Source organism: Falco peregrinus, chromosome 14 (genome assembly GCF_023634155.1).
Source record: "Falco peregrinus isolate bFalPer1 chromosome 14, bFalPer1.pri, whole genome shotgun sequence".
Classification (NCBI taxonomy): Eukaryota; Metazoa; Chordata; class Aves; order Falconiformes; family Falconidae; genus Falco; species Falco peregrinus.
This window is the reverse complement of record NC_073734.1, coordinates 25,010,964-25,031,194: the sequence shown is the minus strand read 5'-3', so window position 1 is coordinate 25,031,194 and position 20,231 is coordinate 25,010,964. Positions and strand designations below refer to the sequence as shown.

The 20,231-nt window shown below is 46.3% G+C and overlaps 1 protein-coding gene across 1 annotated transcript in view; it reads right to left on the bottom strand.

Annotated features, from left to right (window-relative positions):
* The window catches only part of ATP6V0D1 (ATPase H+ transporting V0 subunit d1), a 37,064-nt gene that overhangs the window by 10,217 nt on the left and 6,616 nt on the right, over positions 1–20,231 (bottom strand). Inside the window, exons 2-3 of the mRNA XM_005229193.4 lie at positions 16,697–16,868; positions 1,444–1,622 (exon numbers count right to left, since the gene is read on the bottom strand). Coding sequence (XP_005229250.2) covers positions 1,444–1,622; positions 16,697–16,868 — 351 coding nt within the window. The remainder of the gene's footprint in view (positions 1–1,443; positions 1,623–16,696; positions 16,869–20,231) is intronic.

Below are 20,231 nucleotides of genomic sequence, written 5' to 3'. Positions count from 1 at the left end.
CAAGTACATGAACACAAGAGGCAAAGACCCTCAGCTGCCAGCCATGTTCTCCAGAACCACCTCACCACTGTAACAGGACATTTTCACTCCATACACAGGCTAGAAGCTCTAAGGTCTCTAAGAGCAAGTATCTTTGAAACACTCCGTTCTCTCTTATTCCCCAAATGGGAAGGTTCCTGCTTATGTATGAGGAGGATTTTCTTCCTACACATCACCCCTACAGCAGGCTCAGCTCAGCTGTGTGCAGAGCCTCTGTTCTCCTGCTGCATTGTTGCCCTACCTTGCATCCCGGACCTCTTGAGACTTGTTTTCCCTCCTTTGCTGGGTTCTAACTGGCAAGTCATTTTTCCATGACGACTGCTCCACTTGCCTCATTATCACACAGAGCATTTGCAAAAGCACTTTCCATTCCAAACCCAACTATTTCTATCAAATACAATATGATGATTTAAGAGTGTTTTGTTCTTTCTAGCAACCCTAAAAGAATGATTAATCACTGACTCAGGCATACCTCATTATGTTTTTGCCCACAGTGGCTAAACTAGCAAGTCACCTGTGACTACCTCTCCTACTACTGCAAAAAGACGTATGTCTTTTCTCCAGAACCTCTTCCTATGCCTTTTATCTTTAAGGAACATATCTGTCTGACTAGCTGTTCATAAGACACTTGGGTTTAGCATTATGTGCCTCCTGGTCAAGGCCCTGAGACAGTATACCCCACTGTAGGATCCTGCTACACTACGAGCTTAAAAAGGTTTTTGGAGATTTCTTTTTCTGCTGTTGTTGTTTGGGGGATTTTTGTATATAAAGAGCTTTCCTTGATCTAGAGCTAATTTTATCAGTCTCAGAACAAGACTAGGCATGTGCAGATCTCTATAATTATCTACAAAAACTGCCTACAAGAAATTGCCCAATGGTCCAACTAAAAGTGCTGGAAATTAAAGTGACTCACTCCAGCAGAGGACCTGATAGACTAAGGAAGTATGTGTGCCATGTGTCTATGACAATTATTAAGAAGATCACATTGTGTAAGACCGCTCCAACTTTCTCCTTCCTTCCTAATTTCAGGTGACTATTCCCCGAAAAGCTAGTAAATGGACAGATCTAGCAGATCAGGTCTAACTATACCTGTACTACCATGACAGCTCAAGGCCTGGCTTACACAATCCAAACACTCCAGCAGTCTGCACTGCCAGTGTCCTGGTTTGGATGTTTGTTGAAAAGAACAGAGAGCTAGCTGGTCCTCCAAAGGAAAAACTAGCAAGGGGCAGGCATAAACCTGAAATCAAGCCCAGCCACCACAGGCAGTAGGGCCACAGCTGTGCATTATCGACCACTTTGTCTTCCAACTAAACTTAGGCTTAGTTGGACCTAGTTAGACTAGGAGAGAAAGGGACATCTGCTCCACACAAGCTGAGAGGTATTTTGAAAGGCTCCACTCACCCAGGGGAGTGTCCACCAGGATTGCATTGTAGAGCTCCGCAGGCGTCTGAGCAATGTTCACAGCTTCCATCTGCTCGAAACTCCCCAAAGGATGGCACTTGGGCACCAGTTCAGAGATCGAACGCTGGTGCAGAGTCCCAGTGATCAGCAGAATAACATTGTCAATCATGTAGCTGTACCTGGAGGAATGCAAAAGGAAGCCTGTTATAGTAAGAATACAAACCCTAGCACCAGCTGGGCACATATCTTCAGTCTCTGTGAACATCTCTAGAAAGATGTACCCTCCCCACAAAGAATTAGTAAAGCACCTCCTTAACATTTCCTTCTCATGCCAGCCTAGGAAGGGGGAGGGGGAGGTCAAGCAAAGTCCCAAGCTGTGATTTATGCTACAGCTGAACACCACCACCTGGGCATCTCCATTGGAGTATTAGATTGAAAGGGACTTCTGGATGTCTCTGGCCCAATGTCCTGCTCCGAACATGGCCAGCTCCAGCTGCTCAGGGCTTTGTCCAGCTGAACTCCCAAATTATTTGCAAGGAGGTGAATATCACAACCTCTCTGGGGCTCCGCTTCAGTGTCTGACCACACACACAATGAAAAGTCTTTTGCTAGTCTTTCCCTAACAGCTAATCAGAATTTCAATTTGACTATTTGTCTACTGTCTCTCATCCTAACCCTTCAAATCTCCAAGAGAAGCCTGGCTCCAGCTTCCCCACACGGTAGCTGGGAACATTCGTCCTTCCAGCGTTCCCACTGCTCTCCTTGTATTGCTTTACTCTGAGAGAGCAGGAGAAAAAGCGTACATGGTAGGACACCAGCAAAGGGGAATGTGCAGCTAGCCTGACTCAAGCTCAGCTTCAGTGCCAGCAGCACTGCTCCATCTTGCCCAGACTACAGAGAAAGGGTCACGTTTCTGCAGCCCCGCTCCCTTCCAAAACCAACAGGACTGGCAGCTTTGACACAACCTTCACTCACAGCCTCATGAAACTACACACAAGGTTTTTCACACCTCTACCATCAAAAGCTAGAAACGTCTTTGCATGAGTGTATTTGGCCTGGCTGAGCCCTGTAGCAGCCCTCGTGCTGCTGTGCTTATATCAGTAGCTAGAAAGGCGGTGGTAACACACCAGTGCTGTGGCTGCTGCTGAGCAGCGCTGGCACAGCATCGAGGCTGTGTCTCCAGCCTCCCCACCAGCACCAGTAGGGCTGTGGGTGGGCAAGATCTCAGATGGGGACGTAGCCAGGATGGCTGGCCCAAAGTGTCCAATGGCATATTCCATACCGTATGACATCTGCTCAGATATAAAAGCTAAGAGAAAGGAGGAAAGGAGGAGGAAGGGGGGGGGGGGGCATTCGTTATTTATGATGTTTGTCTTCTGCAGCAACCGCTACTGAAGCCCTGCTTCCTGGGAAGTGGCCAAACATCATCTGCCAATGGGAAGTAGAGAATAACATCTTTTGTTTTCCTTCACTTCCATGTGTATGACTTTTGCTACTGTTTAATGAAACTGCCTTTATCTTGACCCACAAGATTTTTTTCTATCTTGTTTTCTTCTTGCCCCATTCTGCTGAGGAGGAGAATGATAAAGCGGCTTGGTGGACACCTGGCATCCAGCCAAGGTCAACCCACCACAATGAGCTTATGTTATGATGTCCCTAACCAAGTTCTCCGCTTGTGTTACCCAGGATTAGCAGATTCAGTCTCTGGCGCTGCACTAATGGGACATTCAATCTGGGTCCATGGCACTCAGCACAAGTTCCACCAACACAAGCCTTTTCTGGCCCTTCTCTCTGTATGTCCATGTTTCTCTTGCACTGAGGAGCCCAGAACTAGCCACAGCACTCCTGGTAAGGCCTCCATCAGTGCCAAGCAGAGTGGAAAGATCACCTCCCAGTTCTCCCAGTCCAGCCAGAAAAGGGAAAGACAGCTGGCCTGAAGACTGGGAACACAGGAAAGGCTAGCAGCCTTCTCCAAGTAGAGGATCCAAGTAAGCAATCAAGGTACCATGTAAATACAAGGAGTTGAGAGGAAAAGTGTCTCCAGCAAGAACAGGAGTGGTGCTCCAGGCACCTTCACCACCAGCTGAGCCATAAAAGCCAACCAAGCTGAGAACCTGAAAAACATCAGGCAAGATGAGGGTTTTTTTCAGTCAGCAGATGCCTTTGCAAATGTCCCTCTGCAGCACAGGGAAGAGGCAGAGATGCTGGAAGAGCAGCATATCTGGGATTTTACACTCCCTTGCTCTCACTATTAGAGCTCTAACTCTAAAAAGTTAGATGATGGAAAAGACCTGAAGAGGCTCCTTGGCAGGAGCTGCTCCAGAACAAATTAAATCAGGCCTGAACCCGAATGGCAGAAGGAGCCATGCACATCAAAGTTGGAGCTCTCTTGAGGTTCAGGCTTCCCGCACGTACTTGAGTACTGAAGGAAGGGAACTTAAGGCCAGTACACTGGGACTGGGGCAAGGGCAGGGACACCAAGGCTTTGCAAGCATTTATCAGACAGGCACTGGGATGCTGCTGGTCTTTATATTTCTGAGCTATCATGGACATAATGCAGCCCTGTTTCCCTTTGAACCACATCAAAGGCAGGGAAGCAGAGCCAGTTAAAGGCAGATTGCAGTAGTTTTTATTAGATGGGCTTTACTGCCTCTCAAATATACTCAGCGGGTATATACATGAACAAATCCACACCTTAGTTCCTCAAATGTGCTGCTTTTTTCTCCACGCTGCAGGGTTGGGTAATGCACCTCCTGGCCCTACCACTTTTGCAGAGAGCTTTTCTGTGTTTGCAGCCTACCTTTCCAGGGACATTCAATCTAGAACCAGTTCAATCAGCACAAGCGTCATGAACTAGCAAACCTCCTTTTGCCCTTTAATCCACAAGGTCATTATCCTCCCTTCTGTTTGTGCACCTCTTACCATGGAGATGATTGCAATCTCCAGGACAGCAAGAAGGGCCTGTTTATGAGAACTGTGGGTAAGTCCCTTGCAGTAAGCAGCTGGTTGCTGGTAAATACAAGCACCTGCACCCTAACACAGATTCACCTCTGTGAGGTCTGCCAGACCAAGGATACAAAAGAGAGTTTCCCAGCTCCACCATCTGCCCTCAAATGTGCAAGTTTGCTTAGTACAACACAGATAGCTTTCAGGAAAGAGGATACACAGGACTGCTCTCACCAAAGCAACAACATTGGACCAGACCAAATTTGTTTCTTCAGCTCAGCCTGCAGTGCAGAGCCTGCAAGGAAATACAGTCATTGCGCAGTATGCTAGCACACCTCTTTCCTATTCCCAGTTTACCACAGATCTTGCTCTCTGCAAGATATTTGTGACTTGCAAGGAGTCTGGCCAAAGTCAACCATACAAGAGGAACTGAGGGAAAAAGTCTGGAGCCCTTTCTGTTCATAGGTCTTCAAAGCACCTTAGCTTCTGGCTTACTGGGGTCACACCAAGCTCATCCATGCCCTCCCAGTCCAGCTCAGCCTGAAAGCCACAGCCAGGTTTGGGGAGAATAACCCAAGTCACACCCTCTTCACGCATGAGATGCTTCTGCTTTCAGACTGATGGTCCCATGAAAGACAACATAGCTGGCTTCCACTGCCTGAGTGCAAAGCATGACTCTTCCTGTTTCATTTATATTCCTTAACTTTCTTGTTTCCTTGTCCTTCAGGGGAAGTCTGGGGAAATGCACAGTCTATAGACCAAATACCAAGGTCTCTAAGGAGGCCCAGCACCAACTATTTAAAAGAGTGTACTTTAAATTGAGACAACTTAAATCTCCTGTCAGAGAAGGATTCATCCCTACAGGAGGAGGAGTTACCATGTGCAAGACAGAGGGGAAACTTCTCATTTAAATTTCCACTGTGACAGCATTTCAAACCTTTATGATAACAAGAGAGCTGCAGCAGGACAAAGGTCTTCTTGTGCCTGCTGAGGCCAGGCAGACACCAGCACCATTACCTAATCCTTCCAGATACTTCCCATTTCCCTCAAGCTAGCCCTGACCACGCTTACTCTCATTCAGTCCCTGCTTCATCCCAGTAAAAGCAGTCATGGCTTAGCCAATGATGACTGCAAGGCAAGTTTTCTAGTGCCAGGGCAGCCAGAAAAGCCTTCTCTCATCTGTGGAAGGGGCAATGCTTGCTGTCCTGTGCCAGGTCCCAACAAGAATGCATCTGCCTCCATTAGCACAGCTGTACTAAGACCATAGCAGAAGTCCTGGCTACACTGGCATTTCCTCCCAGGCCCAAAGGATTTGATTTATTACAGTGGCAGCAGTTTTTCCTAGGAACCTCCAACTACTCGTTTAATAGAGCAGCTTTTATCATCATTTTTCTCACCTCCTATTAGGTTCTGAACAGCTTCAAATATTTCAATTTTCATGGTTAATTGCATGGTCAGACCCCTCCAAAAGCATTTTAACCTTCACTAGCTCTCAGAGCAGCTAATAAGAGGACCAGACTATGGGACACATCAGAAAACAGGAGTCGATGGTCACCTGCAACACCGTGAAGTCTTACTGCAGCCTGCTTTGCACAGAAAAAAGGTTAGGATGTGGGATGCTCTGGTTGGAGACTGGAAACAGGTAGAAGGACTGACAAGCTCCTCACTGAGGATGAACCTCTGCACTAGCTCACTGGGAACACAAACAGCTCTGAGAAGGCACTATGTGGAGGCGCTGTATAAGCTACAGCAAGTGACAGGGGGTGGGAGGGTTTTAATTAATGGCACCTTATGCCAAGCTTCCAATCTTGCCTCCAAAAGACCATGACAAAACTCTGTTGGGCAAGAATGTGGTTTAAGCTCTGCTTCAAGCTGCTACCTGCCCACGCAGGGAGATGGACACAAAAAGAGTGTATGTTCAAGCCAGAGTTTCACATGGACAATTATACAATGCCTTGCTCTTCCTCTCACCCACTGAATTGAGCTGTGGTATATTCCAAAAATTCACACTCACAGAAATACAATTTTAGTTGACACTGAGAAGCATCAGTAACATCTCACGTGAGAGCAGAATTTCTTAAAGGACAAAAAAAGAGTCTGGAAGCACAGAAATACCATCCACAGCAGGAGAGAGATGATGGTGTATGGCTTCCTGAAGTCCGAGACAAGCGGAGCCAGTTATCTTCACTCCTCCAGCAACACCCAGTTCAGCACAATACACACTGGGTGACACTCACATAGCAAGAATAAGGGGTGGGGGTGGGGGGCCGCGGTGGAATGGGATGACACATGTTCCTTCCACCAGCAGCAGGTCAGAGAGACGGTTCTTACTGCTGGTTTTGGGAGGTGCAGTCTCAGACAGGTACAGCAGAGGCCTCTCAGAGAAAACAGGTGAGCCAGGCCCCAGAAGCTAACTTAGCTAACTTCTGGGGTAGTCATCCACAGACAGCTAGCAAGTAGAACCGAGGAGGAGCAGAGCACACATGCAAAAGCCATGTGCAGGTACTGTGACAACGAATGTTTTCCTCCTGGAGTTACGTAAGTATAGCCACTGATAAATGAGACATGCAAAAAAAGATTGCAATGGCCCACTGAATACTGGGAAAGGCTTTTTAGCAGAGGAGCACATGAAATATATGAAAACTCATCACATGGGGTTCTTACAACTTGGCCTGCAGTCACTCAGGCAGAGCCCTGCAAGGCAGGACCGCCAGGACAGTTAGGGCTTCTCCCTCCCTGGTTTAGGTTTACTAGTCTAATCTGATCTAATCATAAAGAGTCATTGTCTTACAGCAGATAGGTTGGTTTTTTTATTGCTTTCTGCTCCAGGATACTAAAGAAACCGTAAACAATACTGCAAGTGGTCACAAAGCGTGACTAATGACGGATGCGTTTCTCAGGGATCCTCTGAAAAGCCTTGCCAAACTGTAGCTTAACAGCTGCCGGGCAAGGGGTGATGAGGACAGTCCTCCGTGTCAATAGCAAACAGAGCAGTGGGCTGATGCAGAAGTGCATGGCACGGAAGAACCGGGTTGCAGCTCAGGGTTTTTTCTGGGATGGGTTAATGTATTGCATTGCTCAGGCAACTTTAATGCTTTCCAAAACCAGCATTAGACTTCAATTCAGACTAATGCTAGCAAGGTAAAAGTCACTATGTGACTGCATTGGGCAGTTGCTCAGATTATTGTAGAAGCATGTGTTTATTTTGGGATGAAAAAGGGAAATCTCCAGTGGGATCAGAGCAGTGCTCCGAACTCAGCATGAATTCTAGAGACAGCTTTAAATGAAGATGAAGTTGTTTTGACTATAGTCACTTTAGCATCTGCTGCTTCCCTCTCGCAGCTCATCCAGTTCAGGTATTCAGAGGGCTGGTGGGGGAAGTAACCTAAGGAAACAGTTGTGGGCTGGTTGTACTGCTGCTTCCTGGGGTTTGTGCATAAGTACACAGACCCATCTCTATATCCCACTGGGTTCAAGACCTGAGCAAAGGTGCTGGTACACAGAGCCACTTGTCACACCTCTCAAGCTTCAAATACAAGCTAGTCATGGGGCAAAGCAATGCACAGACTTCAAAGCACAAAAGAGCAGTAGCTGATGCTCAGAATAGCACCAACAGCTGAGATGCTTATATCTGGAGTGTCATTTTAAGATCATTAGTAAGTAACTGTACAGCTGTCCTGAACTGGAAAGGAGAGGGATGCTGCACAACAGGAAGACCTCAGTGCCTCACTGAGGCTCCTCTGAGTAATAGACAGTGCATGAACTGAGTCAAATCCTTAAATCAGTTTTTCAGTTCAGACTGGAACATGTCAGACCAGCGGCTTCTGGCCAGGAGCAGTTCTACTCTTCTCTAGCTGAAGCTCAGGCAGTTCAGGGAACAACAGCAAGAGCAAATGCAGCATGTGACAGTCTCCACACAAGTGAGCTGATCTCTTCCTGTCTTTGCACACTGTCTTTCCTAGAGTCACACCAATAAAAAGCCACACCTAAGCAGCAAGTTCGTGAACCTGCCAAAGAGAAAGCCGAGAATTTCATGCTTGCCACCACAAACCAAGGGCACTCAGCCAATAAGTGGGTGCCCTGCTAAACTCAGATAAACGAGACCATTTCACAGCAAAGTTCTAACTTCACAGTACTACAGAGGCCGTGGCAGCCTTTCAAATGCAAGTATCCAGGAATGTTCTCAGCATTAATCTATATTTAGCTGCATCTCCTCATGCTTTTTACCATCTTCTAATGAGTCTAGGTCTCTTGGGATACTGACCTCAATTTTCCAGTGGTATCATCTGGTAACTCATAAGCAGTCATATAGTGTTAGCTGCATTAAAGACTAGTAAGAAAAAGGCTACATGAAATACTTTTAATTTTGAGGCTTTATGAATATGACATCGTGTTCTAAACATGTACAAACCCCTTGAAACACCAGGGAATGTTTTGAACACCTCGCAGCCTCACGCAAGAATCTCTGGTTGCCTAAACTTGATGTCTCAAAGCATGAGAAACACTACGCTGATAGACAAGGCTGAGTCCTGGCACTCTGTGCTGGGCAGACTTCAGCACTAATTACATTTTAAATATTGACCATAAACATCTAATCATGCTGATTTCACACAGACCAGCTGCAAAAGCCAAATTTACATAAACTGTTTGCTTACCTTCTCTACATGTAAAGCACTAAAAGAAAAAAAAAAAAAAAAAAAAACACCCCAAAAGACTCAAAAAACATTTCAAGGGCACAAGGTAAGAGTAAAGGCTGCAGTGCAATCTCACATTATCCCCAATTGCCCCTAGTAGCTAAGAAAGCTGAATGAGTTTAATGGCCTAAAAGCCTTTACCTGCTTCTCAGTGAATGTGTGATCTGCACTGAGCTAACACGCAGAATATTACTGCGCATACAGACCTGCTGCCAGCAAAAGACAAGCAAAATCATCATCCCACTTGACATATGCAGTAAACCACACAGGGTAGACACAAGATTTAGCTCAGCCTCTAAATACTGTGGTACTTATGCAAAGCTCTATGTAGGTGTTTGTTAGACTTCAAACTAGCATACAGAATGGATCTAGGAGAGGGGACTAGGATCCATGATGTCCCCAAGAAGCCTTCAGAAGCAGTGCCCTTGGCCTTCAGGCCTTCTCTGGGTGGAACTTGTCAGTTAGAGCATTGGGCGAGGCAAGTCAATGGAAAGGTAAAAGGAAAATGAAGGTAGCTAAGATCTAGCACGAGACCTTGATAACAGTGTCAATCAAGGAGTGAACACGTTACATGGGAACAGAAGTGTTCAGTGAACATTCATCCAACTGAAGGCACTGCACACAGGTTATCTTCTGGAAAAGTTGCAGGCACACATAAATTGATCAGAGGAGCACTGATAACCTCCTAACACACTCCCCTATCTGTTTTATGCCTCTAACACATGCTGTTTAGTCTGTAGAGGGAAAGACTGCAAGAAGGAACATGAGGGAAGTGCAAGGACTATTCCTGCAAGCTGCAGAATCACCCGAGGGATTCAACTTTAGACAGAGCTCAAGAAGACAGCTAAGTCCACATACTACCTCTGGATGAAACAGCATGACAGGGGCGATATGTTCTCACCTAATCACCCACAGCTTGCATGCTAGAGCCTATTCTCAGGGCTGCAGAGTTTCATTAAAGATTTCTCTTAGTGAAACATGGGCTCACATCTGGAGCTCGTAACTCACCTTTTGCTACATCTTTACTGCCATCGATAACATTTTGCTAGCTTTTCCCATCTTTACCATGGCTCACTGTGTTTGCGGGGCACTGCGCTAAGGCCCTCCAAATGAAGAGCAGTGCTGGTCTGTACGAGGTGCCTTATGCTGTTCCAGGTCAAATCCACTGGCCAAATGAAGCGTTTCCCAGGCACATGAGGTTTGGGGAAAAAGCATCTCCTCAATGTAATATACAAGGAAATCCACCTTTCAAAGACTCCCTTTCCAATGAGGGCACCTGCAGTCACACAGTTTTGAAAGTGGACTTCTATGGCCACCACTTAGGCATGCAACCCAGTCCATTTTCATAGACGTTGATTCTGGGAAACTGGTATGAGGTCTGTGCCCTTTGGATATGCAGGAGAACAGACGCAGTTCTGATGCCACCATACAGAGGACACAAGTCTGTGATCATTTCCAGACCATTAGTTACATGCCCTCTTATTTTGAAGATTGCATAATCCCTCCAAGAACTTGGCTTATCAGTTCAACTTTGCACTCCCTGCAAACAGGGAAGCTGTTTGTCAGAAACCTGTGCTCTTCTGCCAAAACTGTCTCTGCCAGAAAAGGCTCATAAACCTTTTATTGCAGGATCCCCAGGAGCCACTACAGTACTTTTTGGTTCCCAATTCCACTTCCACCAAGGAGTCAACAACTAATTGAAAATAGTAGAGCATAGTCTTAACTACAGCAGCATTAGGAAAGATCCTTCAGATTGTTGCATCTGCCCAAATAAACTGCAAGTGTCTAAGTAAAGCATTTGGAGTGTTTTCTTCTGCAAGAAAGGACTTCAGACAGATGCAGTCACATTTTGTAACCTCTGCAGTTATGCCAGGATGCGCACTCCAGTACATTTAGAATAAAGACAGGCAACTTCCTACTCCAGAGCAGAGCTGCTTTTCAGCTCAAGTAGCAATTGAAACAATTTGGCTCTAGAAAAGCCACTGCTGCAAGACTAAGTTTGAACTCAAAGTCATGCAGCAGAAACTAGATCTATCCAGCGCAGGAGAGAGGCTGGGTCAGGGAGAAGGTAATAGAGGGAAGTGTCAGCTAAGAAAAAAAGACATGCACAAGGGGAAAAGGTCTATGCAGTCTCATCAAAAACATGTTGTGTGACCACAAAAACATACTGAAAGCCAAGTTCCCAGCTGCATCCTCAGGGCCAAAAAGAACTCAGTTCCCAGCCCTAGCAGAATGGTAAGGTAAAGAAAAAAGATGACGTAGTCTGTCCTCTGATGACAGGCTGTATCACGGATTTGGAAACCATGTTCAGACCCAGCTCGCCTCCAGACCTCACTGCCACAGCAGACTCAGTTTCTGCAGTTACCAGCAGCTCCCTGACCTGAGCACAAGATGAAACCCTTCTCTGCCCACCAGCTTGCTGCAAGGGCTCAAGGGGCCAAACAGCCAGAGCCCTGCATGTCAGGCTGCTGAGAAGAGACTTTTCAAAGCAGGGAAGAGACTGTGCTGAAGCAAGGGCAAGAGAAAAAAAAAACTGCACGACCACCACACACCCTACCCCACCCCCGGAATAAAAATACAGCTGACAATCCAATCAGGCTACAGTCAGGAGCAACACTACCATAAAGAATCCCATCTAAACCATATACAGGAACACTGAAAAGAAGGAGAGACAGGACGTGGCACCATGTCGGGCTAACACAAAGAACAAAGCCTTATACAGAAAGGCAGAGCAGCACATCACCAAGAAGAACCTAAAACCCACTTCCATCCCACAAGTCAATATGTGCTTGTTGAACTCAGGAAGTGGGTTTTGCTGTTTCAAGTACACTTAATACCTGTTTGTTGCTGCCCTACAGAACATCGCTGCATTCCCTCAGCCAGTCAATTGTTTGTGTTGGAGCAGAGATAGTAACAACCAGCTTGTGCCTATCAGCGAGAATCTACTGTGATTGGCTGAAAGGCACAGGGAAGCATGAGCAGTCTCCAGTGAGGAGCTCCATGACAAGATGCAGAACTAGCAGGTGTTTTATAGAGATGGTGGCAGGCACAACAAGCTGAGCTTTTCCTTGCTGCAACACACAGTGGCACACACTGCCAGCTACAGCCACCACTTGGAAAAAAAAAAAAAATCAAAAGGGAAATCAGCCAACTTCCTCAATATTTTGGTACTAACAATGCAACACTTGCCACAGAAGAGTTCCTGGAGAGGACTGGAGCCAGGAAAGGGTCAGCGTGGTGCCAGGAGAGGAGCACACTAGGACAAAAATCAGTGGCAGCAAATGACTTGGGAAACACAGACCTTGCTTTTTGGGTTGCTGCCTAGCTGCGGTCTTGGGTCAGTTTCGTGTGGTTTTAAACACTGTCCTTTCCCCTAAGCTCAAGGGACAAGTTAACTCCTGGCCCACCTCCACAGGTGACCATCCTTACCTATGGCAGGCTGTGCACCTGGGGCAGGCAGCCACGGGGCTGGAGTGCCACCTCCTGGCAAGTCACAAGCAGCGCTGCCTTGCCTCCCCGGAGCCGGGCACGGAGAGACCACCAGGAACATATCCTCCTGGTGCCCCAGGGCCCCCACACTCTCCCCGTTGCTGCTTCTCCTTCCTGTGGCCTCACCCAGTTCATGGGCCGCTTAGAAGAGGCAAGAGAAATGACACAGCATAATCCCCCGTGGGGACGAACGGCATGGCTTTTGGCAGGGTGGCTCTGGAGCAATCAGAGGGGACAAGGACTACAGCTGCTCCTTATATCAGGCCGCTCCCCAGATCTTTTCAGCAGTGCACCCTGGGTCAAGCTCTGAGCATCCTCCAAAAACTAACAGAACAGTCACCTGTTAATAGACTCAAAGCCACCCCAGAGGTCCAGTAGGACATTCATGAAGGAGAAAGCCTGACTGTGTGGTTTTTAAATGCTTGATCCACCTCCTGGCATCAGCCATCTACATACACCCTGGCCACCCTCAGCAAGATGGTACCCAAGCGCTTAACAGGCCTCAATGGGCCTGTCTTGTGTGAGGTTATCCAGTATTTCTAAGGCCAAAAATGTAAGTACGTTCAAATGCATCTGGCAGCAGTGAGTTTCAGAGCTGCACCGGACACACTACAAAACATTTCCTTCCAATTTAAGCCAGACACACCTCCTACAATCACACTTGATTTCAAAAATCTCCGTTTACAACTCAGTGCCTCCGTGTCTCTCACGAGAGTCCCAATGAACTCAAGCTTTCTTCCTGCAGAAGCCAGACCTGCTCAAACTTTCCATCTTTCTACCATTTTCTATTTCAATTCAGCCTGTACAGTTTTAGCACATGGACACATTCAGTTGAGCACAATTTCTTCTTCTGACCACCTGGTGCCTCACTTGCCCTGTCTACCAGGACCAGTCTTTACCATTTGCTGCTCAAGTTTCATTAACTACCCTAAAAGAAAGGAGTGGAAACAGTCATGTTCAAAAGCCAAAGACAAATCGCCCTACTACGCCTATCTGTGTGCACAGCCAGAGCAGAAGATAAAGCGGTACAGGCTTGTCCCAGTGTCACCAGGTAGGCAGGATGACACAGTAGCTCTGCGTGCACAGGCACAACATCTCCAGCACTGCCAACATCCTCTGGCCGAACATTTCTATCGGGCTGCCTACATACATGCCTGGGTAAATGAAGGCTATTGGCACAAGTCTGTGCTGCCAGCCTCCTAACAGAGCTGTCCTCCACTCCAGCTATTTGGGATGTGCATTGGGAAGCTTCACACTGTCAGCAGACAGAATCTCTGAAACTTCTGCACCCTGCCCCAAACCAAGACCTACCCATGGGACAGTTTCAGGGAACAAAACACAGCCTGAAAGGCAGCCCCACAAGTCATGTCTAGTCTACACTCTTTTCTACTGGCCCAGTCATTAAGTACGTTAGGATTATCAACAGAAGATATTAAGACCCACCAGGCAAAACCAGCATCCTCTCCAAACTCCCTTCCGTTTCACTGTTCTCATTCTTCCATTTTAACTTGTCTGTAGTGTCATCAGAAGTTATTAAAGCTTCTAATACACTGATAGTGACTCCCACCTTGGACCAGCGGAAGCTGATAACACCTTCTCTATTTCATTAATACTCCGTTGGTATGATGAGTGCACACCCAGAGGAAACTCCTCCATCAGCGGTGCAGCAGCAGCACAACACCACACAGCTGAACACTTGGACTCCTTGCTCTGCAAGAGAGTGGAGACATTTCCCCTGCTTCCCCTTTTGCCTCCCTCTAGGCAGCACGCACTGCAGAAAATCTTGTGGGTAAAAAGGAAAAGAGATGAGAGTGAAGACAACTCAAGGAAGAACATTGTGTGCCAAATGGAACCAATATATTCAAGAAGAGAATACACAGTAGGCAAGAGATACAGGTATCTGCATAGAATTATGTTTTGCTATAGAGAACTCATCAAAATCAGAGACAGAAGCAGAACAAGGTCAAAGTTAAATCAAGTTGAGTGCCAAGTATCAGTTTTAAAATTAAGTCATTCCAATAGCTGGCAAGAACCAGCCTCTCAGATTACACGAGAGGTTTAAGGTCTTCTGCACAACAGCTCAAGCTGGATGTAGACACTGGGTAAAGGCCAACAGGACTGGTGTAACAGGAAGCTGGATTTCCACAGCCATTCACAGTTTTCCTACCAAGTCACGCAGTGTGTAGGCAGAGCAGGCATGGTCTGAGAACTTTCAGTTCATCTTTCCCATGCACTGGTTTTCCAAGTGAGACTGTTATGGAACAGCAAAGTTTTAAAGCCTGCAATATACTCATGTGCCCTGCCCAGACTATTGCCTTTAAACAGATATGACAGAAGCTAAAATAAAAGACCGTTAGTGCTTACTCTGATACTTCCATAGAGACTAGGCACTTCCATAAACCTGTAGGGCAGCAAAGGAAAAGCACCACTGGAGGACAAACGCCAGGCTCAAACAGTACTGATGTTTTTACAAGACGTTTGAGAGAATAGAAGAGATTGCTCCATACAGCTAACATGAGCTAGAAACCGCTTCATCCATTGCGAACACTGCTGCAAAATGAGGATTTAGTAATGTCTTGCTGATGAGTTGTTAAGTCTTGCCCTGTATTTGGAGCCAAATATGAAAACTCTGAGTTTCAGTGTCAGGTATATAAGGAAAAATTATTGCTTAGAAAATAGGAAAGGCTTAAAAGACAGGCAGCTCTAGCACAGTGACCCAGAAAATAATAGCTATCAGCCACAAGGTTAGAAAAACAAGATAGTGGTAGTGTCCAGATATAAAAAGGACAGAACAGGAAGGAATGTGGCAGAGAAGCAGGTCTTTAATCAATATTTGCACATGCAGAAAATGCCACAAATAGAACAGAATTTAAAAATCTTTGAATCAGCCACAAAGGCCTTTCTACATCAGTCTGCCTCAATCAAAAATCTCTAGGTGGTAAGCAAGATAACACACAGAACTGCCAAAAATCAAGATTAAACAACACTTGTCAGAGTGCCTGTGATTAGCCCAAGCTCACTGTATCAAATAAACAAATGCTGATTTATTAAGTTCCTACCCAAGAACAGAGTGCAATCTTCTTCTCAGAGATGCAAGTTAAAGTCATGTTCTGCTGAACCAGAAATTCACTTTTGTCCATGAGGTATCTCCTTGATGGTTAGAGAAGGCAGTCATCGGCTATGCAGTTTGCAAAACAAACTAGAGCTTACAGGAAAGTAGACTAAAGAAAGGAAAAAGGGCAATTTTACTTCCATGTTTCAGATGCAAACTAGCACAACTGGCATCGCATTGAGGCTAGCAATTTCATTTCATTACCAACTGAAACAAGAGCAGCACACAGGGAAGCAGAGGGTTGTGCAAAACTGCTAGGAGAACACACCTGAGAGAACGCTATGCTATTTCAAGCTTCTCACATCAGTTGAACCTGCTGTGGAAGCACACACACCCCAGGTCTTTTCATGCTCTGGCAGAGACATGCTGAGGCTGTGGCAGCCCTGTCTTTCCCTGCTGTGCATTCTAGACCCTTCCTTCCCCTAGTGCCAGCATTTGTTGGATCCCGCTGAGCTGCCTAAGAAAAACAAATTAGTCAAATATTAACCCCAAAAGGGAAAAACTGTTCAATTTTTGGCCAGCTCAACTCCCTGAACCAGTCTGTGACAGGGTCAGAGGAAAGCCTACAGCCCCTGGCATGGGACAGCAGGATCACAACAGTCCTGACAAAGGCTGATCAACCTCAGTGGGTCAGAACCAGCATGCAACTGCTGTCAGGCATGTGCACAGCATGCATATATTTTGCAGCAGGATCACATTTTAAAAAAAACCTGTAACACAAGTGACAAGGGTAAGTAACAGCTTTAATAAAGATGGAACCAATTCTTCAAGAAAAGGCAGCTAAGTAGCTGCACCAATGAAGCATACACAGCCTGGGAGCAAAAGCCTTTAACAGTGTAGCAATACTCTGCTGCTGGTTTGAGACCTCCAGATACAACCAAAACAGTTTCATTCCAGAAGCCGCAGAAAACACAGCAGCCGCTGGGCTAAGTGTAGAAGGCTGTTCAGAGAGCCCTCAAGTCAGTAAGAACACCAGTGTTTCAAATGTTGTTCATGAACGGGTGGTACTCACGTGATAAAGTCCAGAAAACTTGCTAGGGGTTCATATGCATGGTTCCTCATGTGACGAAACTCCACCACCATCTTCTCCTTCAGCTTGTCATCTATGACTGAGACAGTGAGTGGGGAGGCTTCGTTGGCCAGGAAGTTTCCATAGTCTGTGCTCTGGAGGTGCAGTTTCAAGTCTAAAAAGGAAAGAAATATTCCACTCTGTTGGGTTTGCGTTGTTATGGGTTTTTTAAAGCACACCCAAGACAGCTGTTGCTCAGCACTTTTTATGGCATTCTCTTCTGTGAAAGATCATTTAGATAAACCCCATGTATTTAGTCATACACTCAGATTTGTGCTCAGTTTTACCATGGACTATCCAAACACTGGAAAAGATCAGTGTTTCAGCATACCAGCCTTGCCCCATCTTAAAGATGAAACCGTAACATTGTCTGTGTAACTGAGCACACACCTGTACCAGCTGTCCACTGTACTTGATCAAGGTGAAAGATTACTATTTTTCTAAGAAGTATTTGCTAGAAATCTAGAAAAAAGAAACAATTTAAGCACTTCCTCTAGCCAAAAGGGCTCTGGTTGCAGGCTTCTCTGAAGCAATCACTGCTGAGAACCTACCTGCACCTACAAGCAAGTTTCCTCAGATACTAGTGATGTGGAGGCATCTGAAAAGCTTTCAAAGCCAGAGACACAAACAGCAATCTTGACATTATAAAAAAAGCTTGGTATTACATCATCAAGTCAGTCCAGCTAATTGCACTGGTAAAGAGAAGTGAGGGACTGGTGAAGAGGAAGGGCTTTTAACTCTGTCTTGTAAGGTAGGCAACCCCTGCCTAGGATGGAGGAACATGCTCAGAAGCCTTCCCCTCCTCCAGTGTCAAGTAGAGGAAACCTTTGTTTCCTCTGCTACCCTTACTGCAGGTCAGGTGCCCAACCAAGCTGCAGTTCTGGCCAACAAGCAACCACAACATGCTGAGCTCTGTGAAGATAAAAGTCCTATCTGAGCCAAAAGCATTTAAGTGTCTCTATGGAAAAACTGAATCCAGAACTGAGGAACATCATATAATCCTACTCCTGAAAGCACTACTAGTTGCACTGGTACATAATGTTCATCTCTCCTCAGCTTCACCTCAGAAAGCCAGTTAGGTAAGCACCCTCACAAGGATTCAAGACCTTTATGGGCGAAGGAGAGTAGCTGGAAGAGTTTAGTCAAACCAGATGTGAACACATTGTCCAGAGAAAACAAAAAAAAACAAAACAAAAAAGACATTTCTCCCTGGTTTCTCTGAAGCAGGAGCACTGAGGCTGCCTTTCACTGAACCACGAAGTCCTCAGCATTATGGCGTTAGCATCCACAGCACCGAGGACAGACCAAGGACTCAGCCAAGCTTGAGTTTGATCTTTTGATGTTATACCCACCTACAGGCACAAGCTGGAGAGCATCCTCCGCATCGGGCTGCAAACCAAGCTTGCACTGTACAGTGCAATACTGTCCTCAGCCTGAGGGATGGAAGGGTCAAATGGCTTTCAAGCTGACTTCAGCTCTTCTGGGTATTTCCAAAGGAATCTAGTGAAGATGTTTTTGATCCAGCACTTTTTAATTCCTAAGACTTACCACTGCTAAGTCTCACAGGTAACACAGTGGTTATAGAGACAGGGTGGAAAAGGACAGAGACTTAACAGCACTCAGTTTCTGCCATGTTTATCAGTGGTTTACAGGCGAGTTTGGTGGTACTTTTAGTAAGGAATCCTGGATGCAGCAGAATGAGCTACCATTCTACCAAACATTATCAACTTACACTCACACTTTCGAGGCAGGAAAACATTGGATAACTTGGACAATGGAGTTTTCAACATGAACCTTGCCACAAACACTGGATCATGCCAAAATCCAGAATGCCGCTCACCTCCACACAGCCTGCACAGGACTGTTATTGATGGTAATCACTTCCTAAACCCTGCAAAAAGCCCAGCTCACAGGCAGCACCCGGCACACAAAGAGTTCTCACCCATCTGTTTTGCAATTGCTTGATTTTTGAAAGCTAAGATACAGTTACAGAGGGGAAATCTACCAGAATTACATCTTAAGGAGCTTCAGACCCTCTTTTGAAAGCTCTGGGATGATGATCTTTGGAGTCCTAGTGGAAATTAAGTTTCACTATCAGGGCTTTACTCCTTTACTTGTAGCAAGAGGCTAGAGAAAGCATGGAGCAAAGTTCAGCAGCTGCTCAGTGAATATGAGGGAGAGGGTCCTGGTGAGAGTATTACACCCATAAAAAAATCAGACTGTTAGGAGAAGGCACAGGGGACTGCTGTAGCTACATTCATACACCTCTACTTGCAGTCCTCTGTAATTGTGCAGAGCTCCAATGAAAACTAAGCCTGCCCAAAAGGTTGTTTTGCAGCTATACAGGACCTTGGAGAGGAAGCAGCTATTGCAATCCTACCAGGTCGTAAGGAAGCTGCCAGAAATTTCACCTTGTTTCCTCAACTCCCGTTCTGCTACTTCAAAACCATCGGCTCCTTTTGGTGTCATCACAACCTGCAACTCTGCTCTTACTTTTGAGACTGCAAGAAGCCACCTTGCTACCAGGTGGCACAAAACAGAGTTTGCAGTACCATCCACTTCCAGGAATTCAGAGCTGCATTGCATTTAGACCAGAGTCACACAAAGCTGCATGCTGTGCCTTGCAGCCTCTGCCTCAAACAGCTCTGAGCAAGCTCCCATGAGCTGCTTGGCTAGAGCATTTTGTCCTGCTTGATGAGGAGGGTGCCCCCCCCAACTCCACAGCACAAGAGCCAACACAACATTATGTTGCAACTGGAATAAGGGCCACATTTATATAACTCTTGGAATTCATTTTTATGGGAAGGCCAGCCACGAACTGTAGGAACTAAACTCTTCTGAATCTCCTAGCATCCAAGCAGACAGAACAGAACAGTATTTTCCAAAAATTGGACTGGATTTATAAACCCTGACTCAATGCATCCTATGGCGTACCAGTGCCTTACATGAGCCTATCCTCCTCCAGCTGCTGGGCCAGTCACTGAGCCCCTACCAAGAGGGTGTGGGAGTTTTTAATAGGACTATTCACATGCCAGGCTTTTCAGTTAAGAACGAACTAATCCCGTGGTTTCACAAATCCCCTGCCAGAAGAGCTGTCCCAGTAGCATGGTGACTAATAAATAGACCCACTGCTGAGCAAGCCCCAAGCTCTCCAAAAGCTCAAGTTCCTATTTCCTAACGCAAGTTCAGACAGAGCTGGAGTTGGCCTCTGGCAGCAATAGCAGCACCTCAGCAGGGGCGGCTGCTAGAGATCCCACACGCTGCATGTCGACAAGACACTGGCTGCTGCGAGTCTTCTACCATGCCTCCTCCCCAGCTGCCTGCTGAAAAGCAGAGATCTGCACCAAGAGCCCAGCAGCACCCGATGAGCTCCTCCAGATGCTAACAGCAGCACACTGCCTCAACCCTGCAACCAGTTTTGAGAGGTACATTTGCCTGTTTCGGCATTTTTTCAAGTGGTTCACACACTTAAAGAAAG